Raw genomic sequence first — 20,627 nt, 5'->3', positions numbered from 1 at the left:
AGGAATCCATGAACTAGATAAGACACAACACACACAAATGAAAGAGAAAATAAAAAAAGAATATTATAGACGAGTTAGATCAATACTAAAAACAGAACTCAATGCTAAAAACAAGATAATAGGTATCAACACTTTAGCTGTCCCAGTTATAAGTTACAGCTACAATATCCTTAAGTGGACACGAAATGAACTGTCCAAAATAGATAGGAAAACAAGAAAAATACTGACAGGATCTAGGATGCATCACCCAAAATCTGACATAGAAAGACTATATATACAACGTATAGAAGGTGGTAGAGGCCTTATACAGCTGGAAAACTACTATAAAATAACCACCATAGGACTGCAAAAATACCTACTTCAGAAGGAAGGAAAACTGATCCAGATAGCAGCAAAACACGAGCAAAACAAAAAACTGTTCTCAGTATTTAAGGAAGCTGACAAATACAAACAAGAAATCATACCACCTAATAAACACGAAGAAGAAGAAGAAGATGATGAAGAAACAACAAAAGCTATAACACAAATGAAATCCAAACTAAAAATAGAACACCAACGAACCATGATAAAACGATGGCAAGAAAAGCCCCTTCATGGTAAATACTGGACTAAACTAAACGCAAAAGAAATAGACAAAGAAAAATCCCAGCAATGGTTGAGAAGCTCAGGACTCAAAGCAGTGACAGAGGGATTTTTAATTGCAACACAAGACCAAAGCCTCCCCACCAGAAATTACCAAAAACATGTAAGGAAAAGTAACTGCAGAATATGTGGAGATGGACAAGAAACAATAAATCATATTATCTCTAGCTGCCCAGTCCTGGCTAAGAAGGAATATATTCACAGACATGACAGAGTTGGAACCTACATACATTGGAAGCTATGCCAACATTATGGAATGACAACAGAAAAAAGATGGTATAGGCACACACCAGAAAAGGTCACAGAAAACGAGAAAGCAACCATACTCTGGGATATGCCGATACACACAGATAGAGAAATTAAGGCCAACAGACCAGATATAGTTGTCAGAGATCATGAAGAAAAAAAATGCTTTCTAATTGATGTATCAATACCGGCAGATGACGATGTGCCTCTAAAAGAAATGGAGAAACTCTCAAAATACACAGACCTGGAAATAGAGGTAACTAGAATGTGGAATCTGAAAACAGAAACAATTCCTATCATAGTAGGTGCATTAGGCATGATAAAAAAATATTCAGACAAATACATAACAAAAACACCAGGACTTACAAACACATATAACATACAGAAAATTGCACTACTAGGCACTGCACACATCCTACGCAGAACACTTTCCATACAATAACCATCAGAGCATCACAACAAATCACAGCACATACCCAAGGCACACAGAGCTGCGCTCGGTAGTGAAGTCAAAGCACGCTATAAAAATAAAACTACTGAATAATAATAATAACAACAACAACAACAACAACAACAATAATTATAATAATAATTACTACTATAGGCAAAAGGCCTGAAATTACATCGACCCCTGTACGCATTTGACACTGATATCCTCAGCCGAAGAGATGAAATGCGAAGTAGACCTCAGTGGAATTTGAATTCAGAACGTAAAAGCGGGAGAAGTACTGGAAAGAATGTTACCCAGTGTGCTAATGCTTTTGTTGCAGTCTCAAGTGCTTAATTCCCATATATATCATTTATTTTAATTTAATCCCCATCTCAGATCCTAGTGTCATAAATCTGGCATGAAATAAAATTTAACATAATGAACTGCAGGGAGTTACATATGTAGTTAATTCAATCATTATCTTACGGGTTGTGAAAATGAACCAGACTGCCTACCTGCCTCTTTTCTCTTTCCTATCCCCAACATGTTCACTAACTGCCCTGTAAGCTATAAATCTTTTGAACGCCTTACGCACTAGCTAACCATTTAATGTCTTTCTAGCTTTGCTATGTTCTCTCATTCAAAGCTAGCCTCAGCTGGAATCAGCTTCGGCTGGCCCACTGTGGTGAAATGTTGTTCATATATTGTTTGAAATGTTATGCATCACCTAATGAAAGCGTTTCTTTTTGTTATGATACAATGTACTAATTAATCCATTAAAGATATCCGCAGGAAACAGCTGTAATGAAGTGGCGCGTATCCATCGTTTTGTTAATTTTTTGTTCATAATGCACCTCATTGGAATTCCGACCCGTCTGGAGTATACCAAATACTGTACGACCAATATAATGTAGAGCTTTGGTTTGGCCATTATGCTATTAAAATACTCATGAGGTTTAAATTCTCTATATATATAACCTGAATATTTCTGGATGTACTTCTGTACCCATGATATTTATTCGACTTAAGGGGCTGTTTACAAATTAATTCGACCCAACCTGATATCTATAATTTAAGTACCCAATTCTTTTCAATCTTTAATATCGTATATATATATATATGTATATATTTATGTGTTTGTGTTTTTGTGTCTCCTCAGGCTGGTGTACAGAAAATTGCAAGAAGTGCAGTAATGCCAGTGGTAGGTGAAAAGAATTTCTTTGACCGCGTGGTTGGACAGGAAATAGATGGCGACAGTGCGTCTGGGTAGGGTAGGGAATCATTGTTGTTTGTGAGCATATGAGCTTGTGTGCACGTGTGCCCGTGCACATGTGAGTGTGTGGTTGGGTGTATATTTGCAAGTAGGTTTCTGTGCGTGTGTCCCTGCGCTTGTGATTGTGCCTGTTTCTGTGTGTGCGCTGTATTTATTTTTATTTTCATTTTCAATCGTTTGTGTGTAAGTGATGTTAATATTAAGAAGTCGATGATAAACTATAGGCTAGGTGTCTGGAAAAGAGATTTAGAGAAATATTGGTGATCATGCTTGTTGAAGAAGAGTGTAGCTTTATTTATGGACGCATTACAACCAATCAAATAATTCTTCAAAAATAATGTTTCAGAAATCGAGGGAATTTTGCCTAATTCACTATCATCATTAATTCGGTTTCCTTGCCTACAATCATCAATGGTAATGAATGTTGGGTAATGACTGAAAGAATCCGATCGGCAATGCAAGAGGCTGAAATGGGATTCTTCCGAAAGGTCTAAGTAATAATATTACTTGAGAACGTGCATGGCTCGTAGATCAGGCTCTATCTCTACTTCTCTGCTCTCAGAGTCCACAACCGCAGTTCTATGTACTTGTGATTAGAATGTCGCAGGAAAGAATCGTCAGACAGATTCATCAAGCTGATTTATCCAACAGGAGACAAAGAACTAAGCTAAAAAAAAAAAAGCAAGAATAAGAATAATATAAATGTGATTGGTAAAAAACAGAGTATTGAAGATGAACATTTGAAAGATCATATATTCAACTCTGTAGATACTAAATATACGGTTAGTACAAACAATATTTAGTGGTGTCAGAACATAAACACATAGAAATGATCAGCATCGCTCTCAGAAACTACGAGGCAGTTTCGGGAGTGACGATTAGCCAGAAAAAATCAGTGGGCTTGCGGCTTGGCACCTATAGAAGCAAGTCAATGTCGTCCAACTTCATCGTAGGGCGCTGGACAGATGGACCGGTTAAATTGCTGGACCTCTAGATGAACAAAAATTAGCACAAGGTAACGAGCAAGGTGACTACTCTCACTCAGAAATAGGCCGAGAGAAAACTATCCCTGACTGGTCGGTCACAATCACTTGACCGTTGCATTTTCCTTGTCACCATTTGATTATGCTGGATCGTATATTCTTCTGCTTTTTGTGGAAGGGACGTGTCCCGATGGTCAGACGGTGTATCTGCTGTCAACACCCGCTGCATGGTGGCCTGGGCATGCCTCGATTGATGATGCGCAGATGTGCACTGAGGCTACGCTATCTCTATTGCTTTCTTGATTGTGTGGTCGCCGTTCACCAGACACGTATTTCCGCAGCTAGTTTCGTTAACGGAGCTGCAGCTCTGGGTAAATTAGAGTGCTCAACTACTCGGACACTGCGATATACAGAATGTCGACTTTAGCTTTTTATAAAGAATTAGTGAAGGAAAAGGGCTACAACGTTCTTGCGGAGACCTTGAGTGTTGAAGAAAATCAGCAAGCCGCTCTTTTCCAGAGAAATTTCGGCCCAGGACCAATGGATAATTTCCAAAAATGTCTGGCCTCGCAGTGCTACCGGGGAGATTTGCCTGTTCGAGATAAACTTTACTAGTATGGAAATGCTGTCAGCTACGCACGTCCGAGATGTGTGCAGGACGACGAGACGGTCCGGCATGCACTCGTCCAGTGCCGAGCATTACTGACCTGTGGGCTTATGTCGAACAGCTGCTGTCGCTTGTAGGAAGGAACTGGCTGTCAACTAAATCCATCGTGAAAATCGCCCCACCGTCTTCACTTAAGCGGGAAGGAAAGGCTGCGTTTATATGGCTTGTGGGCATGGTGTAAGTGGTTGTATGGTGAACGAAATTGAAGAGGATGAAGACAAACACTTTTCTCTTTTGCCAATCCCTGATCAACTTCATCAAGTTTCACTTGAAAAGGAAAATAAAGGTAAAAAGGGAAGCATTGTCTTTTGGTCAGTTTGCTGGAAGGTGGTTCAAAGTGAAGAGAATGGTGCGAATGAACGGGCCTGCTCTGAGCATACGCCCGTAGTTGGGAAAAAGGAAAGAAAAAAGACTCCTGCTCCATAAGTCAGTACACCATCGTTTTTATGGGGTTTTTCCATGAGTAGCCCCCGGACGTCTCCTCCCTATTGAGGATTACACATTGCTAAACTTTTGAAAAAATTCTTGTTAGTCTTGTTCACAGGCAAAACCCTCACAACAAAACACTCATACACGAATACACACACATTCTTTGCTTTGTCCTGTACTGGTCCATAATGTTTTTCTTAATGTAAAACCTTGTGTTTGGTGAAGAAATCATCATCATCATCATCATCATCATCATCATCATTATCATTATTATTATTATCATCATTATTATTATTATTATTATTATTATTATTATTATTATTATTATTATTATTATCATTATCATCATCTTCACTCTCACTATCATTATCATTATTATTATTATTATTGTTATTATTATTATTATTGTTGTTGTTGTTGCTGCTGCTGCTGCTGCTGTCTTGGATTGACATTAAGAAGGCATGTGATATAGTGCCTCATTCTTGGATCGTTGAATGCCTGCAGATGGTTGGTGTTGCTGACAACATCACAAATTTTCTGATGCATAGCATGAAAGAGTGGTAAACCAAATTGTACTCAACTAATGTGTTCCCCGGAGGAGTTAATATTAAAAGGGGAATCTTCCAAGGTGACTTGCTTTCACCGTTACATTTTGTAATTACACTAATACCCATAACAATGACACATAGGGAAGTTATGATGGGTTACTAATGTGCGAAGAAAGGCCCATCATTGAACCATCTTCTGTTTAGCGGTGACCTGAAATTGTTTGGGAAATCTGAAAAACATATAGATTCCTTAAACTAAACAGACCAGAAGTGTGGTAGGGACATCGGTATGGAATTTGGGATTACCAAATGCTCAGTACTTAATATGAAAAGAGGGAAGAAAGCAACCTGCAGAGGATTGCGGTTACCAAAGCTTTTATGAAAGCTCTCAAATCCAAAATCCTAAAGGCTTCAACCAAATCCATGAGAAAAATGGCAATTGAACTTGCGGTAGACAACAAGACCATTAGAAATGCTGTAAAATATGATTTGAGGTTAAAATCTTACACAAGAACACCAAAACACTTGTTGACAACAGCTATGAAGGAAAAGAGATTGGAAAGGTGCAAGAAAATTATTACATGGTTCAAGAAAAAGTCTTCCATTGTAACGATCTTTTAAGATAGAAAGATCTTCACTGTCGATGCTGTTCTGAACTGCAGAAATGACAGATTTATCGCAAAATCAACAGCTGAGGTTAAGGGGGCATTCAAAACAAAACATACTGCTCAAGTTATGACTTTTGGTGTTGTGGTTTCCGATGGAAAGAAAATGCCTATAAAATTCTACAAAGCTGATGAAAAGATCAATGTTAATACTTACTACAAGACTCTGAGATACCAGGTATTGCCATGGCTTAAAGCAAACCACCCAGATGGTAATTATGTATGGACACAGGATGATGCTCCAGCCCACACAGCTAGAAAAATACAAGATTTCTGCAAATCCAACTTTTTGGAATCATATTTAAGGCCGCCTTCTAGCCCAGATCTAAGTCCTCTGGATTATGTTATTTGTGGCATTTTAGAACATACTACCAATAGAACATCACACAGCAATGTCGACTCCCTTAAAGATACTATTAAAGAAGAATGGGAGAAGTTGTCTTCCGAATATTTGAGGAACGCCTGTGCAAATTTCAGGAAGCGTGTGAAGGCAGTTATTGAGAAAGAAGCAGGACACAGAATAAAAATATTTTCTATTACGTAAATTTTCTTGTGGCAAATAAATCCACATGACTTTCAATAATCTAATTGGTCATACACTGTCTTTCAATCCCTGCTTCAAAATGGGAGAAGAATGGGAGAAGTTGTCTTCCGAATATTTGAGGAACACCTGTGCAAATTTCAGGAAGCGTGTGAAGGCAGTTATTGAGAAAGAAGGAGGACCCATAGAATAAAAAACATTTTCTATTATGTAAATTTTCTTGTGGCAAATAAATTCTCATGACTTTCAATATACTAATTCGTCATACACTGTCTTTCAATCCCTGCTTCAAAATATTGTAAATTTTGCTTCCCCACCCTGTATATACAGACACTCACTCATACGCACAAACACACACACAGTTATATAATTATGATTTTTTTGTTTTTGTTCCTACTTCCAACTACTGTATACTGAGAAGACTTTAAACATTCTTTTATTAATGTTTATCTTTCATACTTTGTTTAGGTTATACCATCCCTAGAAGAGTTGAAAACAAAAACAGAAATAGAACTTGAAGATATGTACCATGGGTAATATTCTTCCATTCCTTTATCTATTACACGCTGTTGTGTGTTAACTATAATATAAAAAATCTTTCTATGTTAGATGATTTCCATGTGTTTTAACATGAACACGATAAAACTGTTCTCTCATCTATTTGTTTTTCTTACAATAATTTAAATAATTTGTAGCTGTTAATTTCTAAGGCTGCCTTTTATTTTTCTGCTGGTAAAGTTTTAATACATTTTCTAAAATTTAAACTTCAAATTTCTCGTTGAAGTTTTCCTCTTCTGAGACGTCGTTGGCTTTTCCTACTTTTAACTTATGCACTCTATACCCGAGAAAATTTTTCTGTGTATCAACCCAGTATTTAATTGTCATTTTTCCCATGGCATCTTAAGGTGTGGCTATGTGGTAAGAATTTTTTGCTTCCCAGCCACATGTTCTGGGTTCAGTTCTATTATGTGGAATATGAGCCAGTGTCTTCTACTACAGCTGTAGGGCAACCAAATTATTACAACATGGATTTGATAGATGGAAATTGGAATATATGTGTGTGTCACTGTCTTCTTGCTTTGACATCTTGCAATAGATGTAAACTAATTCCACCATCGTGCATACAATGTCCTTAATTTCTAATCTCCTTTGTAAACATGCCATGTGATGGGTAATACTATCTTATTTGGATACAGGTAAAGGTTGGCGGAAGTAAAGGCATCCAGCCAAATAATATCAACCTCAGTCAATAGCCTGACCCACGGGAGCATAAAATAGTGGACATTAAACCGAAAATGATGACTGAGGGTATGGTTTTCTTAAATTTAAGACATGAAGTTTGGGGTTCTCACGTTAAGAAATTGTGTGTAGAAGAATAATTTTTCTGTTTCATTTATCAAGTCATTATATTGGAGCTTTCGTATCAAAGCAAGTGAAACCTAGCAGATGATAATGTATATTTCGCTACTATACAAAACGAGGTGTCTTGGATGTTTGGTCTTATTGTTTTCACGCTTTAGCTATTTATTGGTTACCTCCAGTCCATAGATCTAAAGAGTTGACTGGGACTTCTCAATAGCGTAAACACTTCTGACAACCGATCATTTGACCTGCTGAATATAGCAGCCAAATTTTCCCTCTAAAACACCTTCGTCTCATCAAAGGCAAAAATGCATTGGATAATCTTGTCTGAAATTTTCTGTTACTTAAGCCAGTTCTAGTCATGAGTGATAAGCCAGAACTTAAGGTGGTTTCAATTGTGTATATAAATTACAACTCCACCTCCGAATGAGATGTCAGTCTATTGCAGGTTTAATTTCCCACATATTACTGGAGATTATTTATAACCGAGTGAACTGGAAGAACGAGAATGAAGTGTTTTGCGAAAGAACACAATGCACCACCAAGTGTGTAAATCAAAACCATGATCTTACAACTGTGAATATAATTTGCTATCACAGGGCTACAGACCTTCACTGAAACCCATAAGAAAGGAAAAAGGACAAGACATTCGTATCCTGAATGCCTTTGGTAGATCCGTTTGATTAGGACTAACCTGGTACAAGAAAAATCTGGTACATCTGGACTAAAAATGTACCACACACCGATCTCCGCTAAAGAAAACCAAGAAGAAGGTGGTGGTGTTAAACTGGGTTCCAAACTCAGTCCATGCAGAACTACCCAATATTCATACGAATTAGTAACATAAATTAATATTTCAAAAGCTAGATGCGAGTTTGTGTATTTGAAACTTTTCAACTTTAATTATGCTGAGTTCCATGAAGATAAAATAAAGTTCAAGACACACTAATTACAATCTTAAATGGAGCTGTTTCACGTTGCCTACTTCGTTCAATATTCGTGAAAGAAACCTGAATTTAAAACAATCTCTACGACTCAGCTTTACAAAGTAAACTCTTTTTTGTTTTTACCTTGCTTTTTTTTGTTCTTTGGCATTGGATGGGCATGCAACTGTACAAACCTTGCCAAGGCAGACATTGGAGCACGATACAGTCTTTGAATCAGTTGGTACTTGTCAAACCTTCCAACCTAAGCTAGCAAGAATGACGGTAAATTTTCTTAAATTGGAAACTTGGGAAGAATGCTTGTAAGAGTAAACTCCATTTAAGGAATCTCAGGACCAGATGATGGTGGAACTCAGAATGCAAAGAGCATTAATAAATCTCGCAAAGCACCTCATCTAACACTTTGAAATTCTTCCAGTCTGTGGGAGAGAAATGGTACTGTATTTTATCAACTTTTAAAAAATAGGAAACAAAATTGATCTTGGTGGCCAAAACAAATTCTATGGTCTACGATGAAATGTCACAGATACTTTCCTCTGTGGTTCTCTGTCAGTCTGTTTGATGCTGTAGAGTAGAAGCAACAACCTCTCATAGAGTGAAACAAATAATGTACCCTTTCATTCCCAGTTGGAGCTGTTTCACTTCATTTCTCTTGTCAGCCTCTTATAATCATCAAGTGTTTGTGTCTACGTAAAGAAATAAAAATCAATAATTCATTTGTTGAATATTATTGCAGATTTCTGAACAATGTTCAGGTGAAGTGTAACAAGATAATGCGTGTTGGTTCCATTGGTGACGGAGGATGGAATGTTTGTTTGGATGACGAATGGTATCCCAAGAAGCCTTGCTTGGTATACTCATTTGGGTAAATAGAAAGACGCTCCGAAATTTTCAGCAAAAATCGGAATGCTCTTCAATTTTTCATTTTCTCTATAATTTTTCTCTCCTATAAATGATTATAAATGATTATAAATGTGTGTGAGTTTGTGCAAGCATATATACTCATATATATATATATATATATATCTATATATATATATATATATATATATATATATGTATAAAAAAAGGAAACGAAGAAAATGCTGACAAAATAATTTATGTAAGGGAGAGTGTATTTAATTAGGTGAAAGTTCTTTTTTTAAAACAAGAGCAAAGAAAAATTGGGTTAGAATACAATGTTCATTTTTTTTAATGATTTCAGTGTATAAGAAAAAAAGTAAGAGTCTTTTACAGTGTTCTGTCACCAGCAATGGTTGTTCTGAGCTGATCAAATTTGTTGGATCCATAAACTGTGAAAAATACATCGAAATACTTAAGCAAGGATTTTTTCCGATGTATTCACACGATAACAACGAAAAATTAGTTTTTATTCATGGAAAGTGGAGCTCCATGCCACACAGCGAAAAGCATGACTGAAAATGGGATCAAAAAGCTTCCTTGGCCGAGCCAATCTCCTGACACGAACCCAATTGAAAATCTTTGGAGCATACTAGATAGAGCTATATGAAAAACTCAACAGAAACCTAAATCTAAAGATGAATTGTTTCGATCGTTGTGTGAAAAGTGGGCAGAAATTTCACAAGAGACAATCACAAAGCTCATCAGTTCAATGCCAAAAAGAGTTTCTGAATTAAAAACTGCAAAGTGAATATCAGCTAAATACTAAATTATGTAAACCTACCTATCGATTACATTTCAATTGTTCGCTTTGCGTATTAAGTAAAAGATTTTGAAAATTAAAGGTGTCTATTTACTTCCTGCATGTCTGCGTATATTGTTACTGCATATCTCTCCTTGAGAGATTTAGAAATATGATATTTCTGTAGACCAGTGAATGTTTTTCACTTTGAATTCTATAAGTTTTCGAAAACAGGTTAGAAGCGACGTCTAGATAATCTAAGCTACTCTACGCTGATAAAGAGCAATAAACCTGAAACTAGTCCGTGTTTCACAATTGGTTGGAGTCGTTTCAAATGAAACTAGTCCGTGGAGGTGCTAATCTCCCCCGTTCGAAAGTATAAGGACACAGAACGTTTGTGTCGCATAGCCAGCTAGAAATGATATTTCTTGGAGCTAAATAACAGTAACATTTCTCTCTTTCCTGGGACTGCTACATTATGTTGACAACAAGCCATCACTTTATCGTGCTGTTACTGCATATCTCTCGTTGAGAGATTTAGAAATGCGATATATATATATATCTGTCTGTCCGTCTGTCTCTCTCTTTCACTTTCTCTCACACACACATGCACATAACACATGTATATATATATATATGTCTTTCTTTGTTTCAACAGGATTGGTTGGGATTCGACTTTTGATGTTGGCATGAAAAATATCTTTGGCTGTGAAGTACATTCCTTTGACCCATTGTAAGCACTGGTTTACTGTAGTAATAACAGCAGTAGCAGCAGTAGTCCTAGCTGCATCATCATCAGCATTATTATTATTGTTGTTGTTGTTGTTGTTGTTGTTGTTGTTGTTGTTGTTGTTGTTGTTTTTGTTGTTATTCTGTAGTTTTATTTTTATATTGTGCTTTCACTTCACTATCGAGCGCAGCTCTATGTGCCTTGGATATGTGCTGTGGTTTGTTGTGATGCTCTTATGCTTATTGTATTGAGAGTGTTGTGTGTAGGATGTGTGCAGTGCCCAGTAGTGCCATTTTCTGTATGTTATATATATTTATAAGTCCTGGTGGCTTTGTTATGTATTTATCTGAATGCACCTACAATGATAGGAATCGTTTCTGTTTTTAGATTCCACATTCGAGTTACCTCTATTTCTAGGACTTTGTATTTTGAAAGTTTCTCCATTTCTTTTAGAGATCTTTTCGGTTTGAACGGCAGTTTTTTCTAGCGGTGTCATATGAAATTGTCACCCATAATTATGACCCTAGTATCGATCTATTGCATTTCAATCTGTTTTAGGGTTAGGGTTAGTTAGGGGTAGGAGGAAGAGTATCTTTTTTTCTTCACAAATGTAAATAAACCCAATCTTTTTCATAAACGAGGGAATATTCATACAGCACAGAATGTTTTTTAACTCAATAGACATCAGTGATTGGTTGGAATTGCAGAAATTTCTTGAATTAATTGCAGAAGTTTCTTGTATTAACAAAATTATTTTTAACATGCTTTGTTGTCTTCACAGTGAAAAGGAAGTTCCAAATCGTAGATTGATAAATTTCTATGATATCGGAATAAGTGACAAATCAGGCATTGACGGAGGCAGACAGTTTATGACACTATCAGACCATCGCAAGTATTTAAATCACACAAAAGTAAGAGTTTGTTTATACGTCTATCTATCTATCTATCTATCTATCTATCTATCTATCTATCTACCTATCTATCTATCTATCTATCTATCTATCTATCTATCTATCTATCTATCTATCTATCTATATATATATATATATATATATATATATATATAGCTTTTAACAAAACTGTCTGATGAACGGGAACGTGAAACTCTGAGTAACAGCTTTTGTTATATTTCTGCAGCTTTTAAATAAAGTATATATATATATATATATATATATATATATATATATATATATATATATATATATATGTATGTATGTATGTATGTATGTTTGTATGTATGTATGTATGTATGTATGTATGTATGTATGTATGTATTTATTTATGTATGTATGTATGTATGTATCTCTACAGACACTCATGTGTATATATATGTATGCACGTATGTATGTATCACGTTTTTAATGTCCAGTTACTATTATTTCTGTAGCAACTCTGCTTTCCACATAGGTTCATTCAATAATTCCAAGTGAAAAATTTTACGTAATATTTATGGATTAGAGTAGCACCTCCCTAGGACTGCGTCAAAGGTGCGCTCTTAAATTGCGCGTCTGTCAGGAAACAAAACGTATATATAAAGATTAAAAATAAATGTGAGAAGTTTAAAAATAAATGAGATGAGTAATTATGGAATCTTCACTAATAGCAAAGCGAAAACCAAGATTCAAGACAGATTCATTACATATAAAATAAATCCTCAAGTTTCCCCGAACAATTGGATTCTATAAGTTTTAAGTATGGTGTTGATGATTTTATTTGTTACAGTAATATTCATATGATTTTTAGCAACGTCCTGCCGAAAAACGTGCACATATTATTTCATTCTATTTTGGAAAATGAAATAACGTACCTCTCTTCTGAGGAACAGGCAACAAGCTGCAACTCAGAAAGGATTATCATAATTTCATTCTGATGATGAGGATAACAAAATATAAAAGACTAATGGATTTAGCAATACTACTGTTTCAAAGATAAAGGACTAGTAAATGAAAAACAAAAATCCTTCATAAAAACTAAGATTTTCGTCCTTTAATCATTTATTTATTTCTCAATTTCTTATTCTTTCTGTTTTCCTCCTTCCCCTTTTCCTATCGCTTTCCATTTCTTTGTTTGTTTCTTTCATTCTTTCTTCTTTCTTTTTGTTTCTGTCTGTCTTATTTTCTGTTTTCTTTGTTATTCAGTTATCTTTTGCTATTTCTTTCTTTCTTTCTTTGTTTTTTCCTACCCACTCTCGCCCCCTCCTTTCCTGTCTCTGTGTTGTCCATTCAGCTATCTGTGCGTCATCCATTACTTATTTTCACAAAATTGTTTTTAATTAACAACTTCTTTAATTTCCTTTTATTTCATTCTTCAGAAGGATATCAGTATTTTGAAAATGGACGTAGAAAGCTCAGAATGGCGCTCCTTGACGAAGGCGATGTCTGACGGCGAACTAAATCATGTGAAACAACTAGCACTTGAGTTTCACATCGCTGGAAAAGAATCGGCGTTTTTCATTTATGCGCTTTATATTATCAAGAATCTGATGGATTTTAATTTCCGTATATACCACACAGAAAGGAATAATAACTGCCAATACATAAATTCCAGAAATATGAATCTGACAACATGTCAGAACGTCCACATGATTAAAGTTATTTAATATATATATATATATATATATATATATATATATATATATATATATATATATATATATAGGAAAGATTGGAGCTGAACGATGAATTAACAAAATTCCTTTATTTTCGACATATGTTTCGAAGGCTGCATATTCCTAATTGCGAAGGAATAAGGAGTACATTATGCCGCTTTCTCATCAGGAAAAGCAAGGAACTTATGTCAACATCAAAATGCACAAAATCTTTTAGATGATTGCTCACACGGAGCCCATAGCGATAATTATCGCTATGGGCTCCGTGGGAGCAATCATCTAAACGTTACATTACGGCTTTCAGTAAATTCCATAAAAAAGTTTTATTTATTTTGCTTGTGAGTGGGAAAGGGCATTTCGTTTGAAGTTAGCATAAAGTGAGAGAGAAAATGGACATAGACGTGTGTATATGTTGATGGGGGAGGGTACGAGATAGAATGTGTGTACTGTGTGTGTGTGTGAGAGAGAGAGAGAGAGGGAGGGAGAGAGAGTGACAATTTACATTTAAACATTTTTTCTCGCATCTTTTTTTCAGTGAATGTGTGAGGGAGGGAGAGAGAGAGAGAGAGAGAGAGACAGACAGACAGACAGACAGACAGAAAGAAAGAGAGAGAGAGAGATTGCGTAGATTTATACTTAGCTACTTATTTGTACATGCAAAAGAAATTGTCATGAGAACACATCTTCACTCACTGACTGACTCTTTCTCTCTTCCTCACACGCACACATAAAAAACATGTGTGCATATGTATTTATGTATGTACGTGTATATGACAGATAATTGGTGTACGTATGTGTTTGTGTGCGTGTGTGACCGACCGTAGACATTTTACACATACATGACAACACCTCTCTCAGTCAACCATTCATACACTCACTAAAAAGATGCGAGGAAAACTAAGTAAAGAAAATTTACGAAATGACTCCCTCCTTCTACCTCTCTAACACAGAGCGAGACACATCTCTCTCTCTCTCTCTCTCTCTCTCTCTCTCTCTTTCTCTCTGACAACACACCCTTCTCTCTCCTTCTCAAACACACTATAAAAAGCTGCAAGAAAAATAAATAAATAAAATTTACGCTCTCTCGCTTTCGCTCTCTCCGTCACACACAGAGCAACACACACTATCTCTAGCAATAAAAGTAAAACTATAGCGTTATGAAAAGTGAAACTATTAGACCGCAGAAAAAAATCGGAAGGGTCGTATGGGGGTGGCTACAGCTCCCTATATGGGCAAGAGTCAAAATTTCACAGAGGCAAAATCTTTTTGGCTAAAAAATTCCCTAGTGAAATTCTAGGCGAATCGATCAATAATTCATCACAGAGGGATTAAAATTTCTCCTTCAAAGCAACTTCTTCATTATTGAGATAAACACTTACCAAGAAATGTCTGGAACTGCGATGTACAAAACTTGCCCCAACACACGCCAACTTATGGCATATCAAGAAATCCAAATGGATGAACACGTCAAAACAAAGTAAATATCAACTTTCAAATTTATCTAGTAAACACTGCAAACAATATTTAGATGACTGACTTATTCTGTGCACATACAACCTAGAAGAACTCAATTATTTCAAGTTCCTATCCAATTGCATCAATAACAGTAGTCAGCTCACCATGGAGACACAACCTGCTTCTTAAGGTTATCTTCAATGCTATAAAGGACCAAATTGGTCTCAACAATAGTGAAAAAAAAAACGTTGAAAGTACCAACTAGAGATTTCATTACCCTCGTGCGCTCAGGACAGCGGATCCGCTTCAAGAAGAGCAACAAACTTCCTGTGAGCGATGAAAAGTAGAACGGTTATTGGGATGATTTACCAGGATGCCAGGGACTCTTTCCCATGCCAGTTATGAAAAAAAAAACGGACATTTTAATGTGGCGTGAAGGAAAGTAAGTTATGAATCTAGTCGAGTTAACGGTTCCTCATGAAGATAACATGGACGTCAATAGGGCTCAAAAGATTGACCATTATGCAAACCTTCTTGAGGAATGTGAAGACGCAGGCTCGAAAGCGGAGCATTTTCCAATCGAAGTCGAATGTAAAGTGTTTATTGGACACAGTGTGAGACCACCGTTCTTATCATTAGGCATAACCCATCGTAAAGTAAGTACCACCATGACCGATATCTAAACTACAATGGAAAAGGCTAGCCACTGGATTTGGTTAAAAATAGACTATGGGTGATGGCTAGAAGAATATTGAGCTTTATTTAGAAACCAGTTGATCTAGTAATGGGGCCTCATATCAGTGAAGGGGGCCGGTGCGCGTTGATGCCATCGAGAGGTAGGCCCCGAAACAGCGCGCATTCTCTCTTGATGATCCCATACACTTGCTGGCTTCCGGTATGTAGAGTTCTCGACGGGTAGCACTTGCATGTGCAAGTTGTTTGCGAAACATCAGTCAGCTCACAATGGAATTAACCGTAACTAACTACCCTTCTTAGACATTTTGATTATTAAGAATGATACGAACAAAGAAACCAACATCTGTTACAAACCTTCGGGCTCTAAAGAGTACATACTAATTTCTTCATACCACCAAAACATAAAACACAATATTCCATTTAACCTAACTTGAAAGATCTAATCAGTAGTTTCCAATCTAGATGTTTAGAATAAAAGACTCCTTGAAGTAAAGTAGGCTCTCTATGAAAGAACGTACTCGTCTACAAGGAATAAGGAATAGAATAGAACGCGCCAAAGCAATAGACATTGAGGAATTAAGAAAAGCATTATCCATCAAAATATACCGTTAGTGAGCTAAGACTGAAGAATGAAAAAGGCACGTGAAGCATACAAAATAACCAAATGCAAAGTCAACCAGAGTCCCTTAAAAATTTCTTACCAATGCAGAACTACCAGCTACGGGTACAACTCTAACAGTTAAAAGGTGTGGCCGATCCAACTGTAGAACTTGTGAAAACCTTGAGGACACGACTAAGACATTTAGATCAGGAAAAAGTTTTATTGTAAAAAACCACTTGACATGTTTTTCAAAGAATTTAAATTCGATGCAAGACTACATTGGACAAACTAAACTCACATTAAGAACGAGACTAAATATTCACCGTCAACAAGTATATTACCCACCAAAACAAAACAAATTCCACTTAATGAACTCCTGGACACACATGCAAAAACCATGTCTCCTAAAATTTTTGTCTTCCCGCATTAATGTGTAGAGAATACTCCAGACCAAATAAGAATTAATAAGGAACGTGCTTTCTTTCAAGAATACAAGCCACTGTTGAACGGATTATAAAAAATCATCAGTAATACAAAATTCTCCGTTTTTCCTATGAATTAATTATTGTAGAATATCTACCTGGGTTCGTTTTAAAGACAACAAAGTTTCATGTAGGAGGTTTCATCTATCTTATTTACTCCGCACCTTGTTATCTTACTTTCTCCAACAGCTTAATTACTGTAGAGTGTCTACTTGGGTATTTTGGGAGAACCTAACAAAGAGACACCCAATTGAAACGAAAAGAGCTTTGAGTTTTGTCCCGCTGAGTTTATGTTGGATGTCACTATCCACAACCATGTAAATCAGACATCAATGCAATTGATATTCAATATTGCTACGGAACCTGGTGAAAAATTCACGTTATATCCTAATGTTGGATAATCTAACGAAGCAGGGGGAAATAAAGTATTTACACGACGCACTACTATTACTATTAGACGAAACTCAACGCTGTCTATCTACGGCTCACAGTAAACTGCTTTTTCTCTTTTATTAAGGCCCATGGCCTTTATAAAGAGGGGACACCACAAAACAATACATTAGGGTACATAAAAACATATAACGAATGAATTATAAATATAAATGAAATGTGAATGAAATGGCTTTCCTAACCCACAAAGCAGGTAGTTCCATTTTACTGCTTTTAAAATAGTGTGTACTTAACGGTCTTGTATCTTGTTAGTTTCCTTTCGTTTAAAATTCTCACAATATCAAACCAAATGTTCCATCAAATCGTAAAATAGTACCACTGATAACAATTGATCGTAACGAAATCGAATTCCTGTCATCACTATCCTTTCGCCAAATATTTCCTGCAACCTTCCTGCTCTATCATCCTCCAACAACACCGCTTTCTCATCTCAATTTTCCTTTCTGTCAGCCATTTTAACCTTTATTGTATGTTTCATTTTTGAAACTTTTTCTATCTCTACACTCTTTTTGTAATGAATCATAGTTCTTTCATATTTCCCCTTCGAGGGCTCTCTCTGCTGTACCTCACCACTCTCTACCTCTGTTGCTGGTATTCCCGTCTCTGTTTTGTCCTTCCTTCTCACTTTCATGTCTCTTCTTCTTCCGTCCTTCCCACTCTTTACTTGTTGAAGGCAACGGTATTTGTGTTCGTTCCACACTTGGCTCCACATTCTTTCTTTTCTCGTTCTTGTTCTCCTCTGCCTTTCTTTTCTTCTTCGGGATTTTAGGTGGAGATTCCACGTTACTCCTCTTTCTACCACTGTATATTTTTCCACCATTTTCTCCTCCTCCGTAGTTGCGCCCGCTTCTTTCTGACGCTTCTTCTCCACCTCCTCTTGTTCGTGTTTTTGGGGACACTTTGCTTTCATGTGTCCCCTTACTCCACATAAATAACATACCGAAGGTCTCCTTTCAACGACGATTCTTAATTTTGTCTCATCTGGTAGCAACACTCTTCGGCAATTTTGTGGAGATCCAGCAGGCTGATATGGACCGACACCTCCAGACCATACCCCCATCAGTTTACCTCCGTCGTTCTCGATATCTTCAATACCTGAGAATCTTCCTCTGTGTTATAAAGGATGGCTGCCACCAGCCACGCCTCATCAGTTTCTGGAGCCACTCTACCTATTCTTACTCTGGCCGCACGTTTGTCACAGTAAGTAGGTAGCAGTGCCCACTCGGCTGATCTCAAAGGCATAATGGAGTGTTTTCTCGCTTCTTCTTCGCTTACGAAGCGTACCTCCACTGTGCCGTATTTTCCCCCCCGTGTAATTGTCGTAATATACTTTATCTCTCGTAAACATTTCTCTACCGCTTCCTCCTCTGCTACTTCAACTTTTTTTGTTGTCACATTCAACGTTCTATAAGTAATTGTCCTCTTTTCAGTTTTTTCAAGTATTTCTTTAGGGAGCGTCAATCTCAGACAGTCCCCTTCCTTCTTCAGCAAACCGTTATATTTTTTTATAATTCTTCTCCTTTAATTCGATTTCATGGACCTGCAGTACCTCTACTGACAGGCCTTTGTCGGTCACGGCAGCGTAACTCCCCGCTGGTGTACTTTCTATGACGGTATTATTCATAACTTCACCCATAAATGGAGAAGAAAAAGTAAAAGCCAGTTAACGACAACAATTCCAACAATTCCAGTTAATAACAGTTCAACAATTCAGTAAATTAAAAATGCAATACAACAGAATTCACATGGAGTGAACACACTTTCAACCCAAATCCAGCGACAACTCCTCACAGTGAACTGCTTACCAGCCCGAACTGCCAATCGCTCACAGTTCTTCGCTTTATAACAATGAGTTAGTCCACCTTTGGGGGTGGTTGGTATCCTTCCACAACATACACAGATCTTATTATGCTATTATGCCTGGATTCCTGAAAATAGTGCGGAAACATCTCTAAGAACTTGCTCCTAGTAAGCCTCAACTTAATCGCTATGATTAAGCAATACAAAACTGGACACCTTTAGGCTGTGAAGAATTACACGACTGTTTGAAATCTCAACCTTATATATGGCCTCGTTACAGAAAAGACCTATCTAAACTATGTCCTTTCAGTCTTAACTCTTATGATGCTATGTTTCATTTGAAACACACTGTCTTGTTTGAACTAATTTTGAAAATAATGAAGAATTTGCTAAAATAACATTTTCATTGAAGCGAACTTTTCGCGTGACTTCTACGCGAACATAATATATGAACGTTGACCAATCAAATTTTACTTTAACTGATAGCGTTCCGAGTCACAATTCTACATTTAAAACAAGTTATTTTTATAGCAATGGTCAGATTAGACATAATTCGAGACACCTTAAATTCTAGACATTTGAAGATCTATTGTGAATACGGTTAAGAGTATACCTATATTTCAAAAATATATTAAAATTCCAATTAATTCTAATTCATTCTGTATGCATTTGTAACATCATTTCATCTTCTACTGCTCCACTTGTTTTACTAATAGTTATTACACACACACATACACACACATATATATATGCATATATGTTCTTATATATATATATATAATTATATATATATATATATATATATTATATATATAATATATATATATATCATAAAAGAAGGAAAATGCACACAGTTAACATAGTTTCTTCGCAGTGGTTGATAGGGAAAACTATGAAATTTGGTTGGAGATTCCCTGCACATCTATCTATGTGTTCACTCAAAAATATCTGTCTATACCTTGGGAAACGGATCTTTCCTTATGTAGTGTGGATAGCCGTCTAAGTGACATACTGGCCTGTCCTATATAGTTGCATCTATAACCTGAACAAGTTATAACATAAATTATGTTCTCGGATGCACAAGTGAATTTGGTCTTAAATGTGAACCTCTCTCCCTGTTTGAATTGGAATTTCAATCCTTCCGGTAGGTTGGGTTATGTTTCACAGTTTGAACGTCCTGATTTTTTAGCCATTTGTTTCGTGGTTGTTGTGTAATGCTTTGCATTTGTCAGTAATCTTTTCAGCGATTTGGCTTACTTTTACAGTTGATGAATTTATCTGTTTTCAGAATGTTGTTCAATTCTGGATGCCTAGTGAGCATTGGTAGATTTTGTACAATAGTGTTGTATATCTATATAGTTATGGATACAAGTATATAGGACAGACAAGTATGTTATTTAGAGAGAGAACCACACTACATAACGAACAGATTC

At 36.4% G+C, this 20,627-nt stretch overlaps 1 protein-coding gene across 1 annotated transcript; it reads left to right on the top strand.

Moving 5' to 3' along the window:
• The first annotated feature begins 2,482 nt into the window (after positions 1-2,482).
• LOC115229568 lies at positions 2,483-13,728 on the top strand. Its single transcript, XM_029799899.2, has 6 exons — positions 2,483-2,519; positions 6,893-6,957; positions 9,467-9,595; positions 11,031-11,105; positions 11,884-12,013; positions 13,414-13,728. The coding sequence occupies exons 1-6, from the start codon at positions 2,511-2,513 to the stop codon at positions 13,699-13,701; spliced, it is 696 nt and encodes a 231-aa protein (XP_029655759.2). The 5' UTR covers positions 2,483-2,510; the 3' UTR covers positions 13,702-13,728.
• Positions 13,729-20,627: the final 6,899 nt, after the last annotated feature.

Source organism: Octopus sinensis, unplaced genomic scaffold, assembly GCF_006345805.1.
Source record: "Octopus sinensis unplaced genomic scaffold, ASM634580v1 Contig13084, whole genome shotgun sequence".
Classification (NCBI taxonomy): Eukaryota; Metazoa; Mollusca; class Cephalopoda; order Octopoda; family Octopodidae; genus Octopus; species Octopus sinensis.
Note: the sequence above shows the minus strand (reverse complement) of the source record. Positions and strands in the feature narration are given on the sequence as shown.